This window comes from Trichechus manatus, unplaced genomic scaffold, assembly GCF_000243295.1.
Source record: "Trichechus manatus latirostris isolate Lorelei unplaced genomic scaffold, TriManLat1.0 scaffold00081, whole genome shotgun sequence".
Taxonomy (NCBI): domain Eukaryota; kingdom Metazoa; phylum Chordata; class Mammalia; order Sirenia; family Trichechidae; genus Trichechus; species Trichechus manatus.
In genome coordinates, this window is record NW_004444017.1 from 9,343,814 (window position 1) to 9,368,245 (window position 24,432).

A 24,432-nucleotide genomic window follows, 5' to 3' on the forward strand; every position below is an offset into this window, starting at 1 on the left:
AGCTGTACTGGACTCAGTCCTGTGGAGGCCTTGGTAGCTGTGGACAATTAGTCCTTTGGACTAATCTTTTCCTTGTATCCTGTTCTCTTCATTCTGTCTTGCTCTTGAAGGGATGAGACCAGTGGAGTATCTTAGATGGCCGCTGTGAGGCAGGAATTTTGAGAGAGATTTGCGCTGTTTCAGATGTTCTCTCTTCTGTTCTTAAAGTAAGGCAGTTTATGCAAATCGGTAGAACTGACGCTTCCAAAGAGATCTTATTGAAAAAAATGGAAATGTCTGGAACATCCAAATGAGGGCTCTAAGGTGTCCTAGCATTCCAGAGGAGGAACCGCTGTTTTAAATTAGTAGTTGATAGCTTGAATAACTTCATTAAGCATCCAAAAGATCCTTTCACAATTGTCTTAGTCATTGTAAGAATCAGACTTCTAATGTATGGTATTTATACGTTAATTGGTATGGAAATATGTTTCTAATTATCATTGTGTTTGTTTTTATTATTAAATTTATGGATAGTTTCCCTACTATAATGAGCTGTAAAAAATAGAATTAATATTTAAACTAACTACAGATACCTATTTTTCTTCAAAAAATTTTGTGTCTTTATAGAACTTTTAAAGGAGGATGGTGGCTCAAATACTCAGCTTACAAAAATTGGAGATGAGTTCACTCTTAGCACACTAAAGGTAAGTTTGAAAGTTTTTTCAAGTCATAATAATACTACTACTAAAATGTCCCCTGTTAGGTCCTGGCCAGGTCCACTCTCAGGTCTGTGCTTGCTTTTGGAAGACCGGGTGGCTTTTCTTACATAATCATAAGTTGGGAGCAGAGATGGAGTTTACTCCCCGTGAGGAAAGTAAATGCCCAGAGGTACCTGTCTTTGAGTAATAGTGATGACAGCAGCAACAACAACCGCTGCCATTAAATCAGTTCCTACTACGTGACAGGTACTTCACATGATCATTTAGTTTTCACAACTCTCTGATGCAAATATTAATCATTTATTTTTATTTTTTAATTATTTTAAAATTTATTTTATTTTTGTTGTTGGTGGTGAGAATATACATAGCAGAATATTAATCATTTTTAACTGAACCATGAGAAAACTGAGGCTTAGAAAGTATAAGAAATTAACTTATATCATGCAACTAATAAATGACAGAACTGATAGTAGGACCTAGGTATTTTTAATTCAAACTTATATGTTCTTAATTATTATATTAAACTGCCCTAGTATTTATATAATAGTCACTGCTCTGTATAGACAAGTTTTTAGAGACCTGTTGTTTATAAGATTTGTTGGTTCCTTTCTTTTCTGCTGTGTCAAGTTGCTATTTGCTATGGATGGTCCACTATAAAAATTATTACCTTCACATTACCAGTTTGGTGACTGTAGTTTAGCTTGAAATACATATAATAAAAGGTAACTATTGTACATAATAGGGATAGTGGTGGGTCAGTGGTGGTGTTCCCGCCTTCCTTGCGGGAGACCAGGTTTGATTCCTGGCCAATGCACCTTGTGCATAGCCACCACCCCTGTCAGTGGAGGCTTGTGCATTGCTATGATGCTGAACAGGTTTCAGTGGAGCTTCCAGACTAAGATTAGGAGGAAGGGCCTAGTGTTCTACTTCTCAAATCAGCCAGCGAAAACCCTGTGGATCATAGCAGTCTGATCTGCAACTGATCATGGGGAAGGCGCAGAACTGGGCAGCCTTTTATTCTGCTGTTCATGAGGCCATCATTAGTCAGAGTGGGGGCCGACTCCGTGGAAGCTAACAGTAACTCTTGCTGTTACTTTCCTTGTCATTCTGTTACCTTTTTCCTATTCAGTGAGCTCTCTTCTTCTGTGATGATTAGATATCAGTTTCCTTTTTGGCCTTTCATTCATTGTTACTTTTCAAAATGAAAAATATTTGATGAATGAGGATGAGACATTATTTGCATTATTTCTGAACTTATGTATTTGTGTGGTGCTCTCTAGTCAATTTTACTGTTGGAAGCAGAAGAGAGGCTAACCTTCCTTATATCAGAGATGGATTATTCAGGCCACAAGGACCTCTCTCAGTGTTCTGCTAGCGAGTTGGAGATTGTGGTGGAGGCCAGGCTTCAGATGGCTGCAATTGCCCTGCAGAAACATCTGACAGCATACAGGTAAGTCTCTTCATGTGCAGAAGTGTTTACATTTGATGGGAGTTTCTTCCTCACCCTAATTTGCTATGTATACTTAAAATTTTATATAAGTTGTAGAAATTCCTAGATCAATAGTGCTTACTTGTATTTTTATTATTCAGAGAATTTTTCATACGTTAATACACCTAAAACCACAGCTGGCAACAAAGCAATTGCTTTACTAAAGCACACAGCTAGGATGTTTAATGTCATATAAAGAGTGGACAAAATAACAGAGTTTTGCATTTTTATGTTATTTTTAAAGGTAGCACCTAGATTCCTTATAGTTTTTTTAACTTGTATTTATTTTGTTATTGTTGTGGTGAATATACACGGCAAAACATACACCAGTTCAACAATGTACAATTCATTGATTACATTCTTCGAGTTATGCAATCATTCTCACCCTTCTTTTCTGAGTTGTTCCTCCCCTATTATCATAAACTCACTGCCTTCTAAGGCCTTTGCGTTTTTGCAAATAAAATCTATGACTATATATTTTTAAACAACTAAATAAAAATCTTAAAAACAAGCTGCATTTTGAAAATAATATCTTCTAAACTCCATTGTGCTGAACCATTTAAGAAACCTTTACAGTGGCTGATTAGAAATACACGGTTAGTGTCAGATCCTCATTTGTGCTGCTCAGTGTGCTGCTGATCAGTTGAGTAAGATGAGGACAGGGAATTGACCATTGGATTGACCAGTGACATGGAGGTCATTGATAACATTGACAGGAATAATTCTTAAAAGTGATGAGGAAAAGAACATATTTTCAGTGGGTTTATGAGATAATGAGAGGAGAGAAATTGGAGTCAGTCAGTAAAGACAGTGCTTTCAAGGAGTTTTACTGTAAAGGTGAGTAGAGAAATGGGGTGACAGCATTTGGTAGCAGCAGGGTCAAGACAAGTTTTCTTGAGATGGGAGAGACAATATATCGTATGTTAATGAAAATGACCCAGTAGAGAGGGAAAATTTTATGTTCTGATGTAACTGGTACATAGTTGAGAAGGAGCCTAGTCCAGTTTTCTCTTTTTCTATAATATAGAATAAAAGTCATCTCTTCCTAAAGATTTCAGAGTGGGCTTTGGGGTGGGGAGTAGCAAGGAAACTAGCTACATGCCTAGATTAGAGATGGAAAAAGAGTCACCCAAGAGAAATTAGTCTCCCAGACCTGTGCCGTTAACAATTGTGGTGTCCAATTTGGCACTGACTGTGAAACGCAGAAACTCTGAAAAATTAACCTTAAAACTAGTCCTGACATTATAGGACTGCAGCAAGGAAAAACCAGAACGGCCCCATAGGGACCAACCCAGGAAATGCAGGACTCCTATCGAAAATAACTCCCACTAAAGACAAGCATATTGTCAAAAATTATAATCCAAATGAAGAAGCAGCTGCAAATGAGTTAGCAGACACAATAAATGGTGGACTTCACAGCCCAAACACTAGATAATGTAATAATCTGAAAGAGACTATTAAGGGTAGAAGAGAATCTTTAAAGCAATAACAAGACAACATAAAACATAAACAGATGAAATTGGAAAAGAACCAATAGACATTCTAGAAATGAAAACTGTAGTCACTGAAAGAAAAAGAACATATCAAATTAGATGAAAAAAATTATTTTCTAGCTTTTTCCTCTCCTTTCTTCATGTATGATGAAATTCCATGTATTAACCCTATGCATTGGTTTCAGAATTTGAAGGGGGGTTAAATTTTAGATTGTCATTGTCTTTAATTAGGGGAAGCCCACTTATAGGTTTCCCAAAGGGGAAATAAATAGAAACCCCTCTTGATTTTTATGGGAAATATGCGATCACCTCATCAGTATGATTAACCACATTTAAATCTGATTTTATGCTAGCGACAGTATAGATTTATGGTAATTTATAATTTCTGTGGTTTCTAAGTAGTGATGAGAATCCATACAGGCTTTTGGGAACAGTGATTCTCAAAGTGAGGTCCACAGATCTCTAGGGGTCCCCAAGAGCCTTTCAGGGGGTCTGTGAGGTCAGAGCTATTTTTATAATATAACTAAGCCATCATTTGCCTTCTTCGTTATGTTGGTATTTGCACCGATGCTGCAAAAGCTGCGATGGTAAAACTGGCACCTCACCATGAATCAAAGAGGTGGCACCAAACTAGTGGTCATGTTCTTCACTGCCACAGACTTGTAGTTTTAAAGAAACAAAACAAAACAAAAGCCAGTTTCACTTAAGAGTGTTCTTATGAAACAGCAGAATCAATTAAATTTATAAATATGTCTCCTTGAATATGTATTTTAAATTCTGTGGGAATATTAAATGAGTAATGTGTCTAAGGCACTTCTGCTGCATATCAAAGTCTGATGGTTATCATGTGTGTGAGTGAGTGTAGATGAGCTGCTTTCTTAGAACACCATTTAAAAAAAAAAAAAACAGCAGCTGACAAACCATGGTGATTCAGACTTGGATATTGGGCAGACATTTTATTGAAAATGAGCAAAATGAACATGTCACTTCTAGGAAAACAACTGATAGTATTTGTTGCCAGCGATAAATTTTGAACTTTTAAGGGAAATTAGAATTTTGGAAAACTTGTATTTACCATGATGAGTTTGATAGTTTTCCAATACTTAGATTTTTCTGATGAGATGGGTGGTAATATTAACAAATCTGACTTTTTTTTAATATTATGCAATGAAATGTGTCAACATTTGGAGAATTTACATGACTCAGGGAACCAATATTTTCCAAATGACCAGTGCATAATGTTACAAAACCCTGGTTAACAGATCCATTCAAAGAGCAAGATAGATCAATAGATTTTAATGTAACAGAGTAGGAAAAGTTAATCAGTGTGTGGTATTTGAGTCCATAATGCAATCAACTTTTTAAGGAACTACTACTTGTCACATTTTTGTGTAGCGTAAGAGAATATTCACGATTATTTGAAGAGGTTATTAAAATATGCCTCTGTAAAAATGGTGTGGGGGCGGCATCTGACCTCCTTTCTAACTTTCACAAGGGGGAAGGAGAATCAAGGTCAACAGCCCAAGGTCGATTCCTATGGGGCAGGGATCAGACATGCCTCCTCTCTCTGCCATCTTTACCAATTCTGACACCAACCGTCCCTCCCACGGCGCTCTCTACTTCTCTGCTGGGTTCAATAATTCATTACAATGGCCACACAGAACTCACAGAAAATACTCACAATTATGGGGTTTATTAGGGAAGTAAAAAAGTTACAATTCAGGTTCAGGAATGCTCAGGATATGGTTCTTCTGTCAGGACAGCCTCTTCTCAACTGTGCCTGCAGGCTGGCAGGCCTCTCTCTGCCCTGCTCTGGCAAGTGTTACAAGGCTCTTTTAGCTCTGCTAGTAAGTTCCTAGAGGTACCCCTTCTCTGCCAGTAAGCCTAAGCCCGAAGGTACTCAGATCTAGCTCCATGGGTCAGCAAACCTAGCTCCACCAAGTGCCTGGAGGCACCCTACTCTGCCAGCAAGACTCCTGCCCAAAGGCACTCAGCTTTCTCACTCCGTGGGCTGGGAAGCCCACCACTCCATCTCCTGTCTGTCTTCCCTGCCGCCGTTTCTCTGTCACCACTTCGTGGCATCTTCAGTGTTACAGCTCTCTCTCTCTCTCAGTCTCTCGCTTCCAGGAGCTTCACAGCACAGGGATCCCGGGTCCAAAAGACACAGTCTATTCTTGGATTTTCTTCCTCGGTGGTAGTGAGATCCTCTCTCTGCTCTGAAATTGGCTCTCTTTTAAGCCCAGCAGGATGGTAAAACGGACCAGTCCCCTTGGTAGGCGACAATTACTTCATTTGCACAGTCCCACCCAATCACTTGGGTGGGAGTCACAAAGACCATGGCTAGAAGGGCTATATTAAGTAATTCATTGCGCTGCAGCCTCCCTTTTCTAACATCTATCTGTGTGAGGCAAATTTTTCATACTTCAAGCAAAACAATGTGTCACAAAAAAATTGAATGAAGAAACACATATGTCTTCTATTAAGTAGAATGTCTTCTATTAAACCAGACATTAAGGAGACATGCAAAAATGCAAAACAATGCCATTCTTCTCACTAATTTTTTAAAAAAATAGTTATTTTTCAAAAAAACATTTAACATGTTAACATATAATAGGTTTATTTTATTTTAAGATGAATTAATAAAAATTAATGAAGTTAAAAATTTCTCATTTTAATTTCTAATATGGTAAATATTGATGGAGCTTTTGCAATAAGTTTTATGGGTGAAAATGCGTCCTGAGATCAAAAAGCTTGAGCCCCATTGGTTTAGAGTATTGCTACACTTTTAGCTTTATTTAAGAATACTATGATAGTTGATTGATGGTAAAATAGACTGAGCATAATAATATACTATTTTCCCCATTGAAGTTTGAAGGCAGAAAGAACTTTTGCTTGTCATTTCCTATAGAACTCTTTTCTCCAGACTCTGTCCCAGAGATCAACAGAGCCCTGGAAAATATTTCTTGCAGTTTATCTTCATTCTTTCCCCAGCTGTATACATCCTTTTGATATGGAGGGTATGAGTGATTTTTTTTTTTTTTTAAGGATGGAAATAAGAAATGAGAAACTAAATTTACAAAATGGCCACAGTAAGAACTGTCATAATAGAACTTTAATTTGAAGACCAGATAGACATATGCAAATAATGTGCAAATATATCAGAATCACTCCTATTTTAAATACGTGAACCTGGCCCTTGGGCAAAACCTACAAAAGCTTTGATGGTGTTGCCTTTTTGGAGTCGAGCTGTCGTTTTGGGAAGCCTGCTGTCAAGAAGAATGAGTTTTTCTTCCATGAACTTTACCCGCCACGAGCTTCTGTTTGGGCACTGCTGAGAGTGTTGGACAGTCCCTTTTCCATATGATGGTTAGCCTGACATTTCAAGATACTTCTAATAAAATTATGTGTCAACGAAATTGAAAGGCACTTTCCCTAGGGTGACAGGTAGAGTGAGCTACATAGATTTTATGAGAACAAACTGACCACTTTTGTCATGAATGTTAATAAAAAATAAACGGGATCAAAGTTATTCAAACTGTATTTCTACTTCTAGGGCTGCCTCTCTCTTTCAGAATCCTGGCTGTTTAATTTATTTTTTTTTAAATAAGGATTCTTTCTCTTCTGCTTTATATTTAATTTATTGCCTACTAAATGAGAAAACATTTGAGTCTTTTGATTTTGTGTCAGGATGAAACTTCCTTTGGGATTTTAGACTGTTTTTAGTAGATAATCCTCTTCCATTTTCTGTCTCTTAGTGTAATGGAGAAACTAGAAATTTTCCATGGTGCAACTAAGCAGTACCAGGTAGATTAGGGTATACTAGTATTTCTTTTGTTTTATCATTAATTTTTCGAGTTAGAAAGATCCAAACCTCATACCTCATTTTTCTTGAAATCAGAATTTAGACTTCAGAACTAGCAGAATTGGATGGGCCAATTTTCTTCTTCCGGGACCCTCAAGTAGCTATATCATGCCAGCCTCTAAAGCTATTCAGTAAACAAGGTGCCTTAGGAATATGTGTAGCCTGGGGGAGGAAGGATGTGGGGGAGAAAGCCACATATAAAGGAAGTGTCAGATCTGTATACACGCTGAATCAGTGTTATGAGGGTTTTTTTGTTGTTGCTGTTGATTTCTTGCTGTTTGGTTAGTTTTATTTTAAATGAAAACCACGAAGGTTAGATAATCACAATACCTTAGAAAATATTCTACAAATATTTAAACCATTTTAATGATTCAATAAAACCTTGAAAGTTTAATATAAATTCAATAATTGCTGAAATGTTGGAATACTGCTTAACAACCTAGAAAAAAATCAAGTTAGCCCCTTCCTCACTAACTTAATACACTAATAATGGCAATAGCTAGCATAGGTGTAGTGCCATTTATTCTCAAAGTGCTCCTATTTGCTAAGCATTCCCCATTCTCGTTAGTGTGTCACCTTCATGGAGGCAGAGGGTTTTCTCTGTCTTGTTCATTGGTATTATCATAGCTACTAGATTTGTTCCTGGCCTAGAGTAGTTGTTCAATACATGTTATTGAGCAAGTTAAAGAATAAATATTTAATCCTTAAACAATCCTATTTCATGAGGTATGCATTATTATTATCATCATATCTCTGTTTTATTGATGAGGAAATTGATGACTGGGTTTCCCAGGATCACACAACTAATACAGGGAAGAAGTAGGATTTGAACTTTTGACCTCCAGTGTACAAATACATAAAAATTAGGTTATTCCAGATGAATTTAAAAAATTATAAAAACAGAAGAATATACATGAAATAATAATCAAGTCTCTAATGGGAATGTTGTTGTTGTTTTTAGGTGCCGTCGAGTAGGTTCGGACTCACAGAGACCCCATGCACAAAAGAACAAAACGCTGCCCAGTCCTGCACTATCCTCACAATTGTTGCTATGCTTGAGCGCATTGTTGCAGCCACCGAGTCAGTCCATCTTGTTGAGGGTCCTCCTCTTTTTCGCTGGCCCTCTACTTTACCAAGCATGATGTTCTTCTCCAGGCACTGATCCCTCCTGATAACACGTCCAAAGTATGTGAGACATAGTCTCCCCATCCTTGCTTCTAAGGAGCATTCTGGTCGTACTTCTTCCAAGACAGATTTGTACGTTCTTTTGGCAGTCCACGGGACATTCAATATTCTTCGCAAACACCACAGTTCAAAGGCTTCAATTCTTCCATCTTCCGTATTCATTGTCCAGCTTTCACGTGCATATGAGGCTACTGAAAACACCATGGCTTGGGTCAGACACAACTTAGTCCTCAAGGTGACATCATTGCTTTTCGACACTTTAAAGAGGTCTTTTGCAGCAGATGTGCCCAATACAATGTGTTGCTTGACTTGACTGCTTCTTCCACGGGTGTTGATTGTGGATCCAAGTAAAATGAAATCCTTGACGACTTCAATCTGTTCTGCGTTTATCATGACGTTGCTTATTGGTCCAGTTATGAGGATTTTTGTTTTCTTTATGTTGAGGTGTAATCCATACTCAAGGCTGTTGTCTTTGATCTTCATCAGTAAGTGCTTCAAGTCCTCTTCACTTTCAGCAAGCAAGATTGTGTCATCTACATAATGTGGGTTGTTAATGAGTCTTCCTCCAGTCCTGATGCCCCCTTCTTCATATAGTCCAGCTTCTCAGATTATTTGCTCAGCATACAGATTGAATAGGTACGGTGAAAGGATACAACCCTGACGCACACCTTTCCTGACTTTAAACCACGCAGTATCCCCTTATTCTGTTCAAACAAGTGCCTCTTGAACTATGTTCAGGTTCCTCATGAGCACAATTAAGTGTTCTGGAATTCCCATTTTTCACAATGTTATCCATAATTTGTTATGATCTACACAGTCGAATGCCTTTGCACAGTCAACAAAACACAAGTAAACATCTTTCTGGTATTCTCTGCTTTCAACCAGAATCCATCTGACATCAGCAATGATATCTCTGGTTCCACATCCTCTTCTGAATCTGGCCTGAATTTCTGGCAGTTCTCTGTCAATATAGTGCTGCTGCTGCTTCTGAATGATCTTCAGCAAAAGTTTGCTTGCATGTGATATTAATGATATTGTTCGCTAATTTCCACATTCAGTTGGATCACCTTTCTTGGGAACAAGAATAAATATGGATCTCTTCCAGTTGGTTGGCCACATAGCTATCTTCCAAATTTCTTGGCATAGATGAATGAGCAGTTGCAACACTGCATCCGTTTATTGAAACATCTTAATTGGTATTCTGTCAATTCCCAGGGACTTGTTTTTCGCCAATGCCTTCGGTGCAGCTTGGACTTCTTCCTTCAGCACCATTGGTTCCTGATCATATATTACCTCCTTAAATGGTTGAATGTTAACTAATTCTCTTTGGTATAGTGACTCTGTGTATTCCTTCCATCTTCTTTTGATGCTTCCTCCATCATTTAATATTTTCCCTGTAGAATCCTTTAGTATTGGAACTGGAGGCTTGAATTTTTTCTTCAGTTCTTTCAGCTTGAGAAATGCTGAGTGTGTTCTTCCCTTTTGGCTTCCTATCTCCAGGTCTTTGCACATGTCATCATAATACTTTATTTTGTCTTCTCAAGCCACTCTGAAATCTTCTGTTCACCTCTTTTACTTCATTATTTTTTCCTTTTGCTTTAGGTACTTGACGCTCAAGAGCAAGTTTCAGAGTCTCTTCTGACATCCATTTAGGTCTTTTCTTTCTCTCCTGTCTTTTAAATGATCTCTTGCTTTCTTCATGTATGATGTCCTCGATGTCATTCCACAACTCGTCTGGTCTTTGGTCATGAGTGTTCAACGCATCTAATGGGAATAGATTTCTAAAATTAGAACTGGCCACAACTGGTTTGATCTGTCAGAAGTTTTAATTTTTGTCTTACAAAAACTTTAAACTATAATACATAGGAAAACAAGATTCTTCTTGTAGTATATATGATAAAAAGTTCATATTTTTATATAAAGTTGCTGAAAAAATAAAAATAAGACACTATTGCTGAATAGTCAAATACTATAAACACTTCACCCAAAAGTGGAAAATATAACTAGTAAATATGGAAAAATATTCATCCCTTCACTAAAAATTTGAAATGAAAGCAATGAATAAGATATAGATTTACACTTGAGGATATCTTTGAGATAATATTTCCTGATATTTTCTCTCCCAACTTCCCATTGAAAGACATAAGGACCCATGAAGATATAGAAAAATACAAAAGCTTTAACAGTACTGAAAACTAAGGGTAATAATTAATCTTCTGCAAGAGTTAGGGAAATATTTTTCCAAAGGTACATATAGATGAAGATGGACTAAGAGCCGCAGGGAATATCTTTATGTACTTAACCCCCTGAAAGGAGCAGCAGTGCTGGCCAGGAAGGAAGAAGGAAGAAAACTTGACCCTCTACCACTGCTAAGCCCTTAACTCAGAAGGTATTCACCATCCAGAAACCTGGGCAGGTGCCCCGACATTGTGTTGGGTACTCCAGCCAACAAAAGAGAATACTCTCATCACGGAGAATGCAGGAATGTGGACATTGTTCTATCAAAATGACTAGTGATGAGCACTGGAACCAGTTTATGCTCAAACTAAATCATGATAAGTTTACTTAACTGAATGCAAATGGCAAGACTGATTCTTGAAAAAGATGATAGAATGTAAAGACAATAATACTGATCTAGGGATAATATATCGGATTATATTAACCAAATAAAAATATAATCTGATAAATTATCCCTAGGTTATATTAACCAGTGGAGCCCTGGTGGCACAGTGGTAAGCAGTTGGCTGCTAACCAAAGGTTGGCAGTTTGAATCCACCAGCCACTCTTTGAAAACCCTATGGGGCAGTTCTATTCTGTCCTGTAGGGTCGCTGTCTTAGTCATCTAGTGTTGCTGTAACGGAAATACCACAAGTGGATGGCTTTAACAAAGAGAAACTTATTCTCTCATAATCTAGTAGGCTACAAGTCCAAATTCAGGGCATGAGTTCCAGAAGAATGCTTTCTCTGTCGGCTCTGGAGGAAAGTCCGTGTCATCAATCTTCCCTTGGGCTGGGAGCTTCTCTGCGCAGGAACCTCAGGTCCAAAGGACGTGCTCTGCTCCTGGCACTGCTTTCTTAGTGGTATGAGGTTTCCATTTGTCTCTGCTGGCTTCTCTCTTTTATATCTCAAAAGAGATTGGCTTAAGACACTATCCAATCTTGTAAACCTCATCAGTATAACTGCTACCAATCCATCTTATTAGATCATAGTGATTGAGTTTACAACGCATAAGGAAATCACATCAGATTACAAGATGGTACACAATCATACAGTACTGGGAATCATGGCCTAACCAAATTGATACACATATTTTTGGGGGGATATAATTCAGTCCATGACAGTTGCTGTGAGTTGGAATCAACTTGACAGGAGTGGGTTTGTTTTGGTTTATATTAACCAAGAGGATGTGAAAGATGTATGATAATGGAAGAATACTAAATTCTCCACCTTACATTTGGGTAATCAAAATACATTGTTTCATTTTATACTTTGGTAATTACAGAAGCTATGTTTTTAAAATGGCTTAATAGAGAAGTATATTTTTGAAAATGTTAAAAAATAACTGTTGTTAGATTTTAAATCAGAATATATTTTTCAAATCACTGTGGGAAATAAAAGCAAAATAGTCCCTATAGCAAAAGACACAAAACGAAGGAAATAAGAAGGAAGAATAAACACAGAAAGTATGAAATAAATGAAGAAAACAAGGAACATTAATAATGACAATATATTATTGAAATTCCCTGTATTTAAGATTTTTTTTTTTTGTTTTTGTTTTTTTGGTTGCAAGTGACAGAATCCCAACTTGAACTAATTTAGGCAAAGAGGAAATTTTCTGATTCACATGATTAAAGCAGGGAAAGGTGGGAGTAAAGGTGAGGGCCTGAGGGTTTGCTGAGACCCAAAGCTTGAATGCTCCCAGGATTCTCTTATTTCTCATAAGCAGAGCAATGGTCCCTCAGTGATGCCCATGTCTTAGTCCTCGGCACCTATGAATGTGTTAGGTTATATGGCTGTTATGGAATGAATTATGCACCCCCCCAAAAAAAATATTGAAGTTCTAACCCCTTTACCTGTGAACGTGACTTTGTTTGAGGAAACGGGGTTTTTTTGCAGATGTTATCAGTTAACAACATCATCGGAAGTAGGGTGGGTACTAATACTATATAACTGGTGTCTTATAAAAAAAAAGGAGGACAGACATGGAAACAGAGCTTCACACAGGGGGAAGACAGCATGTGAGACTCCATTTATAAGCCAAGTAACACCAAGGATTGCTGGCAGCCACAAGAAAATAAGAGACATGGAACAGTTCCTCTCTCAAAGCCACCAGAAGGAATCAACACAGCCAAGACTCTGATTTGGACTTGTAGCCTCCGGAACTGTAAGAAAATGAATGTCTGTTCTTTAAGGCCACTCACTTTGTGGCATCTTTTTATGGCAGCTCTAGGTAACTAAAACAATGGCAAAGGGAAATTCGAGTTGTCTCTGGGATTAAGGTTGCTGATCTGCTGGCCTTAAAATGGGGTAATTATCCTGGATTTATCTGGGTGGGACCAATATAATCATAAGGGTCCTTGAAAATGGAAGAGAGAGAAAGAAGAGAGTTCAGAGAGAAATGTGTTTGTGGAAGAAAATCACAGAGAAATGCAATGTTGCTGACTTTGAAGATGGAGGAAGGAGTCCAAGAGCCAAATAATGTGAGTGGCCTCTAGAAGCTGGAAAAGGCAAGGAAACAGATTCTGCATCCAGAGCCACCAGAAGGAAACACAGCCCTGTTGATATCTTGATTTTTTCCCAGTGAAACTGATTTGGGACTTCTGACATCCTGAACTGTAAGATAATAAATTTGTATTGTCTAAACCACTAAGTTTGTGGTAATTTGTTACAGTAGCAATAGAGAACCAATACACCATCCTAACTCTTTTGGCTTATGTGTTGACATTGTTTTATCACACTGGCTTCTTCTACAGAGTTGGGCATATGTCTGCCGCTAGTATTCAGGGTGCTATGCCCCAGCTTCACCACAGAGAGATTGAGACTGACTCTTGTCCCAGGTTCAGATACCAGGAAAGTGCTGTGACCGGCCCAGCTTGCCTCACAAGTCTATCCCTAGACCCAAGGAGGCAGGGTCATGTAGTAAGTACACAGAAGCCCACACTAAGAGCTGTGGGGTAGAAGCAGAGGAAGGAGAATGCCAGGAGGATATGAATATTTGATGCTTTTCTTAGGAGCACAGCTGCACAAAGTAATAAATGCTTACCACAATATAGCTTAGGAGGTTGGGGAGAATCCCAGATTGGTTTAAAAAAATAAAATTCTAATATAGGCCACTAGCCAAAAGAATCTAAATCCAAGTGGTCTAGACACTTTTATAAGCCCAAGGATGATCAAAAATACCAGTAAAAGGTAAACAAATAGAGAAGGAGTGGCAATATTAATATCACACTGAGTTAAATGCAAGACAGAAGGATTGAATGTGAGGTTTATGTGTCAAAGATGGCAAGCAGTGGTGACTCGTGGGTTCTGGGTTTTGTTTCATAAAACCTGCTGCTCATTTCACTTTTGAATTTATTACTGCAGCATTGACAGTATGTGCTATTTCCTACTTTGGAAATGGAGAATATGGATGAGGAGCAAGTTTGGGTGGGGAGAGGGAAGCAAGAGGCTCTGCTGTTAACCTGTTAAAGGTAACTGTCTACTAACTATACAAGTAGAGTATCAAATGGGCCACTAGCTAGTAAGTATATTGTCAGTTTGGCTTTAGCCCAATCTTTACGTATTAGAAATAACACTACAATGAGCATCTTCAGGTATACAGGCTTTTGATATATATTATTTAAATATTTTTGAAGAGTATAATGTCAGTTATAAATACATTCTACAGGGGAGGAGGACATAATGATTTTAAATGCAGAAATTTTATGTATGGAGCAAGGGGAAGTAAAGGAAATTCCTATTTCCTGACCTCTATTTTCTTAAGTTAGTACATTTCCTTTCAGGCATTGTTAGATGCTGACTATTAGATGCTGACTAAGCAATCATTTAGGTTAAGAGTTTTTAAGCGAATCACATAACAATTCTATTACCTCAAAAAACTGGAGAACCAGATTATGATGTATATAAAATACATATGTGCTCATTTTATTAATGGGATTGTGAATAGTAAATTTTAGATTCTAGAAAAATTCTTTCACTCATTTTTGTTTAAAAATATTTTTTCAGTTTCTATTATGTCCCAGCCACTATTCTACATGCTGGGCTTCAATAGAGAGTTAGATAAATTAGCTCTAGAGCAACTAACAGGCAATTATTTTGGAGGAAGAGACTTACAAATGTTACGTTTATAGTACTAATAACATTTAAAATATATTCTCTATTTTAGCGCTGCAATAGTATTTTCCATACTTAAACTTCTCCAGGATTCAAAAATTTTTAAAAAGAAGGTAGTGCAAGATGACATGGAGAGTTCCATTCCTTCAGGAACTTCTGTATGTATGAATTTAATGTTTATCTTTACAATGCTTATTATATAAGAATTATTGGCATGCTGGGAGGTTGTCTAATTATTTGGATGAAGCAGAGATGAAGTAGAAAAAAAACTGGACTCTGTGTCAAAGATCTGTATTTTAAGTCCCATTTCTACTATTTCTTAACTGGTATAAATCGGGCAAATCCTTAAAATTTTTTTTTTTTTTTTGGATTTTGTAATCTCATCTGTGAGTTGATAGACTTGAATGTAGTAATCACTGAAGTCCCATCCATGTGTATCATTCTAGGATTCTCTGTCTGATCCCACTAGCAAATATAATTGTTTCACAAAACTTGCTTCTCATTTCACTTTCAAATTATTACTTCAGCATTGACAGTATGACACCTGTCCTATTTCCTACTTTGGATTCCTGATAGTTAGACTCTTCCACATTTAAGCTCTCAAATTCACTTGACAACTGGTGTCACAAATTCTTTGGCATTTCATTGGACTTGGATAAGGCAAAATAATTTAACAATATAGGGTTGTATAGAATTATAGATTCATCACACAGAATCCTTCCTCATTAGTTTAAGCTTTACTAATAAAAAGCTAATATTAACATAATTACAAATTAGCAAAAACTAATTGTTCATAGATAACTCATTTCTTTACTATATTAAAAGCAGTAAGTGCTAAAAAGCAGTCTAATTCTAAAAATGGGCTTAGAAAAATGGTTCTCAGCTGGGAGTGATTTTGCCTGTCAGGGGGCATATGTCAATGTCTGAAGACATTTGGAGTCCCTGGGTTGTACAGGTGTTTAATGCACTCAGCTACTAGCTGAAAGGTTGGAATTTTGAGTCCACCCAGAGGCATATTGGAAGAAAGGTCTGGTGATCTACTGCTGAAAAATCAGCTATTGAAAACCTTATGGAGTACCATTCTACTCTGACACACATGGGCTTACCATGAGTTGGAGCTGACTTGAAGGCAACTATTTTTTTCATGAGAAGACAGTTTTGGTTGTCACAACTAGATCTGCTACTGGCGTCTAGTGGATAGAGGCCAAGGATATTGCTAAAACATACTACAATGTGCAGACAGCCTCCACAAGAAAGAATTATCTGGTCCAAAATGTCAATAGTGCTGAGGTTGAGAAACCCCAACTTAGATTAATGACTTTGACATTTCAGTAGTAACAGGAAATGTAGGTCTTGAGAGCTGAGGTATATTGAGAGACATTTTTTCAGTATTACCGTCTTAGAAACCTTATGGGGCAGTTCTACTCTGTCTTATAGGGTTGTTATGAGTTGGAATCGACTAGATGGCAATGGGTTTAGTTTTTTTTTTTAATCTAAAATACCAGACTCCTCCAGTACTCAATCTGTCCTCATATGCTAATCACCATCCTGTCTCTGGCCTCTATTCAGTGCTTACTTTGTTCCCAGGAACGGCCCACTCTCTTCCTCCTGTGAGAACTCACTCAAGGGCAACTACACAACAGCAACAGCATCGTTATTCTAGTCCCCTTCAAGGCCGGGTGTAAAGAGCTGCTCTTTTATACAAGGTGTTGCTGGTTAGTTGGGAGATGATGAGCTGTCAGGGATGCCTTGGCAGGAGATTCCTAGAACAAACGGGGTTGACCGAGGTGATTTTACAGTTTCTTCCAATCAAAGTGTCTAGGATTGATTCCACCTAGAAAAAAATCACCTTGAACCTACATCACACACAGTAGCTCTGGAAAGTCCCCACTCCTTTGTAACATGTAATAAGAAGGATGTAAATCAATTATCATAAAGCATTTGGATGTAACATGAGCAGCATACAGCAGTGTAACACAGTGGCTTAATTCCAAAAGACACAGGTTTGACTATCACCTCTGCCAAAGTATAATAGAGTTTAAGAAATCAGATAGATAGTTAACCTTTCTAGGTCTCAAAACTCCCACTTGTAAAATGGAAATAATAATATCCCCTCTTTGGCTTGTTGGAGGACTAAATGAGATAATGTGTGTAAAGCATGCAGCCCATTGCTTGGCACATAGTAAACACTCAGTCAATATTATTTACTCATTTTCAGTCTTTAAAATGATGTTTATAAAAACTTTGATGACGTGGAAAATGCCAATATATAGTTTGAAATGAGAAACTCGGACTCTAAAACTATCTTTCAACAGTGGGTACACAGAGAAAAAGAAAAACTGAAAAACAGTATACCAAGTGTTAATAGGAAATTGTGGGAGATTTTATTTATTTATGTTTGATTTGTATATTTTTAATATTTTATAGAACACTCAAAAACAATTTCTAAGATTAAACATTTGATATTATTAAATGATACTGAATGCTTCCCTTAACTTACTTTACATTTAGTGTTAGTATTAGGCCAGAACTTTGCCATTATTAAATGGGAAGATAACCATCATTTTAATTTTGTTGTAGACCACTGAGAATAAAGAAGATGAATTTTTAGATCCTATTTCCCTAAATTCCCGAGAATATTTCAACATTCATCTGTGGTTGAGGTGCCGCTTAGCATTGGTGACTGCGTTCGTCGCCCAGGTTCGTGGCATCGGAATCATGAAAGGTATAAATGTCCCATTTTCTTAATTAGTATTTTCATAAACATTAATTTTATTTAGATGAAGGGGGTTTTATTGGGATATATTTTATTTTAACATTAGCAATTTTTAGCTTCTTAGCTTGATTTTTTTCCAGAATAAAAAATTCAGGTTATTAAATAGAATAGACATTTTCAACAGTCCACTGTATCGCTGAAAATGGCATGTGTGTTACTGATATATGCGAAACAGGCAAGGAGATTTCAAAATCTCCAGGTCTTCTTGTCATCTAGGCAGGTGGCGTAGCGTAGGGACTGAGAACAGAGTCCGGAGACACTCCGCTTGTGTTCACATGCTGCCTCCACCATTTACTTGCAGTATGACCTTGGCCAAGTCTCTTAATTCTATGGTGCCTCAGTTTCCTCCTCTGTAAAATGGGAATAATAATTGCTTGCACCTTCCTCATAGGGTCGTTGTCAGAATTAAATGGGTTAAACTTTGTAAAGTTCTTAGAGCAAAGCCTGGCACATAGAAGTGTAAGCTCTTTGTATACCCATCTATCCATCTCCCAAATTAAATTATTCATATAATCTCATTATTACTTTTGCAGTATTGGAATATCCTAAAGTACTTCCCCCCAAATTATAACACATTTCTTTTTAATGCTTAATGTAAAGTCTATTTGTTTTCCGTCTTTATACCCTCCTGTTCTTCTATACTACAGTATTCTTGTGATGAAAACTGAGGATATTACATACATATGAGTTATTTTCTCGATGCGTTTTTAAATAACCGTGTTTGTTTATTTTAGAAAATGATATGACAGATTGTGTGAGCCTCATCAATGAAGCGTGTGTGGAGGCAGAGAATGCAGGTGACATGGAGCTACAGGCTGAGTTCTTGATGCAAGCTGTAATCCTTGGCCTGCAAGAAAAGCATTTAAAGGCAGACATTATCACGAACCTTCAGGTAGGGAGGAAGCCTTGTTTACATTTATACTTGGGGAAGGATTTCAGTTAGAACAAAAGGAGGGGGTTGGCACTGAGCCTGTACCAGTCAACATGGCCAGCTCTTCTTTCAGTGAATGGGAAACGGCTATCAAAAGGAATTGTTTTCTTTTTTTTTAATAGGCAATAATACATTTGCTTGAAGGAAATCAGTTTATTTCTCCTCGATCTCATTTAACCCTGGTGAGAAGCTTACTTTTGTTGGATGACTTAACAAATGCTGAGACATTCAAGGAATCTCCCTCTTCAAAAACAGATCATTTAACTTTGTTGACTCAGTCTCATAACATTCTTATTGATCAGGTGAGAACGCTTTCGTGCAGACTTAGAAACTTACTTTCTTGTCTCTTTTCTTATTCCAAACCACATTAACTAATTGCTCATTACTTTTTTTTTTTTAATAGATGCTAACTTTTGGAGAAACAATTGAATTTCCAGTATCAAGCACTGAATATGCAAATCCACTACAGCCTTTGAAAAATATCTATCTTCCTCATGTCATGTTATTGGCCAAAATAAAAATGAGAATTGGTAAGAATATTTAAATACATTTTACACCAGAGTCAAAGATGAAAAAAATGAAGTTATTTTCAGGCAGGTTATCATGCAAATGCATTTAAATGGGACAGTATTCATAACACCCATGCTTTATTTATTCAACAAATAGTTTTTGATCAGCTACAATGTGCCAGACTATGTGTGAGGCTCTAGGAAGTTATTGGAGATTAAAACAGATATAGTCCTTGTTCTTAAAGTAGGAGACAGAAATAAACAAGTAAACAAAACATATATAGGAGTTATATGTATTATGTTATATTATGTTATATTGTATTATGTTATACTACACTACATCATACTATATCACATTATATATAAATTACATGTAAATTATTTAAATTATACATAATGAATTATGTATATAATTATAATCAGGTCCCTGAGTGGCACAAATGGTTTATGCTCGACTACTAACTGAAAGGTTACTGGTTCAGCTTACCCAGTGGCTCTGTGGGAGAGAGGCCTGGAAATCTGCTTCTCTATAGATAACAGCCAAAAAAACCCTATGGAATAAGTTCTACTCTGTAACACATGAGGTTGCCTTGAGTCAGAATCAACTCCATGGCAATGGGTTTGGGTGTTTTTTTTTTTGGTTTATGTAATTGTACGTTGTGATTAGTGTTAAGAAAGAAGTAGAAAAGGTCTGCTGATAGAGAGTAATGAAGGAGGTGTGCCTATTTAAGTAGAGTCATTGGGGAGGTAGTATTTAATTCTAGACCCTATATACTTATACATAATGGAGGCATAGGGAGCAGCGAGTTGTAGACTCTGAAGTCAGTAAGAGCTTGATATGTGCCTGAACTGAAAAGAGACCAGTGCAGCAGGAGCAGAGTGGGCGAGGGCAGCCTGAAGGGAGGAGTGTGAGGAGGTAAGCTGGAGACAGATCACGCAGGGCCTGTAGGCATGGTGGGGAGGTTGGTGTTTATTATACACGTAGTAGGAAGCCACTGATAGGTTTTAAGCAGGACAGTGACATAATATTAATAGTTGCTAATACCTGTATTTGTTGATGTTGATAGTTGTCAAGTCGGTTCCTACTCATGATGACCCCACGTGGGCAGAGTAGAACTGCTCCACAGGGTTTTTAAAGCTATGAGCTTTCAGAAGCAGATTGCCAAGCCTATCTTCTGAGAAGCCTCTGGGTGGGTTCAGACCGCCAACCTTTCAGCTAGTAGTCAAGTGCTTAACTGTCTGGGCCACCCAACGACTCCTAACACTAGTATAGCATATGCAGTGTGCCAGGGACTGTTCTAAAGGGCTTTATATATACTAACTCATTTAGTCCTCACAGCAGGCTTATGAACTCGATACTGTTATCCTCATTTTATAGTGAGAAAACTGCAGCACCGTTTATGTTTTAAAAAGATTACCCTGGCTGCTGTATGAAGAATATTCAGTAATGCTGTTCTTAGCTCTCTCACATAGAAACTGACCACTTCAGTTTATTAAATCTAAATATACCAGCCAAAGTCCAATTCCCTGTTGAGGCACCAGGAGAAGCTACAAAGGTCAGGGTTGTCTGGCTTCAGGAGTAGAAAGGACTCAGCCCATCTGTTTAGACCCCTCCTAGCTTCACAGAAACTGGCTGGAGGCAGCCACAGTGCTGCCCTTCTCTGGAGTTCACAAGCTGATCAAGTTTCAATCTCTCTCTATGACACTGTCTCTGATCTTTGTCCCAGGACTGCGTGACTCTAGTGCTCAGACCAGAGGGCAAAAAATCCCTCTGTGCTTACCCAAAACCTTCCAGGGGCCACTTTCCTCCTGTACTAGCAGCTGCTCAGCTAGGAAAGGCTGATGGTTGGACTGGAGTGGAGAAGGGAGGGCGGCAGGGGCATGCTCAAGCCATCATCCACCCAGAAGTTTCCCCATTACCCACTTCTGCTCCTCCCCTTCCTATTATCATTGACTGTTGTTATTATATGTGTTATGGTTACCCTTCAAAAACAGGCGGGACCCCCCACCCAAAATTTGGTTCTGATGCCAAGACTGTTGACGCCACACACACACATCAATATGATAAGAAAAAGTTTATTACTCACATAACTGAGGTCTCTGGGCTAGCAGGGCATCCCTCTCAAGAAGGTCTGAAATGGCTTGAGAGAGCAAGGAAAGGAGACTGGTTTTTATTGTGGTTAGGGGATGGGGCTGGAGTGCGGGTTCCCATGAGTGCATGAGTAGAGGCTTGCATGGTTTGAATCTCCCACTGGCCTCAAAAGGAGGGAACACCAGTCTTTCTTATCAGCTTGTCCAGTGGGGCAGAAGGGAAGAGGGAAGGGTGAGGCTTAAAAGCTGTCAGCAGTGAAACATCAAAAAATGGAGTCAGACTCCTTGTTACAATATAACAGCATCATCATCATCGTATATACATCTTATTTAGGTAAATCACTTCACCTGTGTATTCTTGAATTTCCTCATTTGTAAAATCAGATTGGCCTTGCTGGCTTCTAGGGTTCCTTCTAGCTCTCTGATCCCACAAGAGCTATTTTTCTGCATTTTTAGTTCATAAGTTGTTGTAGTGTCAGGGCATTTGATTTCTACAGGAGTTTAAAATACAGATTGTGTTAAATTGTACAGATTGTGTTAAATCAAATGTATTCTCTGCTTTCCTGTTTTACTAATCTTGAAGATGTGTCACCACTCAATGACAATACTGTTGCTGTTTTTTAGATTCACTTGAAACTGAACAGCTTGCTTTTCTGTTAGATTATATTAAATACAGACTTAAAAAACAAAACCAGAAACAGCTTTTCTGTCAAAACAATGTCAACTTCCCAACTTCTTTTTTCACAGAGTTGATGTTTATTGGAGAAAGGAGCATTTCAATATTATGAAGCATAAAATAATTCGTGACTTGATGCTTTCTTGACAGTTTTCCTTTATAGTGATAGTATAGATTACATACAAGAATAGAGCCACTTAAACTTTTTTATGTGTAAAAGCCTCTGACAGAAAAATAGGACATTTTTCAATCACTTCTATAAAATAAAAAAATAAGTATCATGGTTATTTAATATTATTTTTCCTGTTAATGACTGAACACTGAGCTTCCTTATTTGATGAAAAAGTAGATTACTGATTATATAATAGGAATGAATGAGTTGCTTAAATTTCTTAGTCAGTCAACAAATATTATTGAGCACCACTTACGGCAAGAATGAGGTCAGAGAGTAGAGATTTAACAGAGAGCTAGTCACCATCTCTGCCATCAAAGAGCCTATTATCTGTTGAGGAGAGAAAGGAGAAGTAGTCAAAAATTTCTGTAATGATGCTTTTTCTAATATTAACAAAAATCTCAAGGATAAGTAATGTATTATGACATATAGGTTCCCCAATGACATGCAAGTATTTGATATTTTTATCACATATTAATAAACAGCTACAATATCACTTGAAACATTAAGCAAAATCTATAAAAATGGGAAGTGTATTGAAGTATGAGATTGTTCTGGACATATCCTTACTTCCTTGCTTGGGTAATGTTGGGGTTAGGAGTGTGGACTCTGGAGAAAAAATCATGTTGAAATCCCTGGTGCAAGTCTTTGAACTTCGCTGTTTGAGTTTCCTCCACTACAAAGTGTAAATAAGAAAAGATCTGGCTTGCTACGGGATTCAGCAAGTTGAATGTGTAACATGTTTAGAAGGGTGTCTAGCTTGTTCTAAGAGCTTTGTAACCAGTTGCCATTGAGTTGATTCCAACTCATGGCATCCCTATGTGTATCATAATAGAATTGTGCTCCATAGGATTTTCAATGGCTGATTTTTTTGGAAGTATATCTCCAGGCCTGTCTTCCAAGGCATCTCTGGGTGGACTTGAACTTCTAAACTTTCAGTTAGTAATCAAGCGAGTTAATCGTTTGCACCACCCAGGGACTACAAGAGCTTTGTAGGTGTTAGTTATCCTTACTATTCCATGCTTCACTTCCTCAAGACTCTGGCTTGTCAATCTCTGTATCCTTAGCAGTGGACTACCATTCCTGCTTGGTTTAGAGTAAGGACTCAGTAACTTCCCCCTGGATGAAAGAAAAAGAACAAGAGAAAGGAGGATTTTATGGGGAGAGGGAAGGGGCAGGGAGGGGAGGGAGGGTAAGGAAGGGAAGAGAGAGACAGTGTTTAGCTTTCTTTACCATCCTGCCATTCATATAGCACATTCCTGAACTAAAAATTTACAAGAAGTTCTAGGTTTCTTGAAAACCCTTTGTAGGGCATAGCATCTTAGAGTCATAAAATTTCAGAACCTGAAGGGACCTTAAATATTTTCTAGTTCTGCTGCCTCAATTTTCAGAGGAAGACATCCAAGGGCTAGAGGCGTGTCGGGACTTGTCCCATGTTTCAAATGACACTGTAACACCAGTGACTGACCAGGATCCAGCGCTTCAGTAAGAACCCAGCGTCTGTATCATTCTGCAATCCTACATGCCTTTCTGTCTATATTCCCCTGTTGTGCATGTTAAAATATCTCCTTAATGTAGTATCTCCCCTAGTTGCCTTCTATTCTTTATCCCAATGTTTTTCTTCTTTAAAATTATAAAAAGGCAGGGGAATCATCAGCTGTGGCTTAGACATACATGCTCTCTGGGATGCTCTCCCTGACTTTTCCCTGGTCTGGGCTAGGACTCCCTGTAACTTGCTGCCAGGTGCCATATGCTTCGCCTGCCACATGACCATCACCAAGTACGTTGGCTGTCCAGCCACTTGTATTCCCCGTTAAACACTAAGCTCCATGATCTCCCTGTTAAGAGGCAATGCAGTGCCATAGTTAAGGGCATTGGCCCTGGATCTAGACTGCCTATGTTCAAATCATAGCTTACAAGCCATATGTTCTTGGGCAAGTTCCTTAAAGCTCTCTGTGCTCTACTTTCTCTCCTGTAAAATGATCATAATAATGGTATTTACTCAGAGTTGTGAGGATTACATGAAATAATACGTGTTAAGTATTTGGGTGGTGCTTGGCGTGGAGGAATCTCATATAATCTTAGATTTAATACATCTTAGCTCTTACTATTCTTTCTTGTTTTTATCCAGTGCCTAGCATAGTACTTCGTCCACAGTAAGAACTCAGCAAATATTTGTTGAGCAAATGTCTGTCTGTCTGTCTTTGAGGCCACACA

At 37.9% G+C, this 24,432-nt stretch overlaps 1 protein-coding gene across 1 annotated transcript in view; it reads left to right on the forward strand.

Annotated features, from left to right (window-relative positions):
• CFAP54 (cilia and flagella associated protein 54) overlaps positions 1-24,432 on the forward strand; it is a 379,568-nt gene that overhangs the window by 326,667 nt on the left and 28,469 nt on the right. The window contains exons 49-55 of the mRNA XM_023735735.1: positions 607-683; positions 1,979-2,148; positions 15,113-15,218; positions 17,641-17,785; positions 18,571-18,728; positions 18,890-19,069; positions 19,171-19,297. Of these exons, the coding sequence (XP_023591503.1) occupies positions 607-683; positions 1,979-2,148; positions 15,113-15,218; positions 17,641-17,785; positions 18,571-18,728; positions 18,890-19,069; positions 19,171-19,297 (963 nt within the window). The remainder of the gene's footprint in view (positions 1-606; positions 684-1,978; positions 2,149-15,112; positions 15,219-17,640; positions 17,786-18,570; positions 18,729-18,889; positions 19,070-19,170; positions 19,298-24,432) is intronic.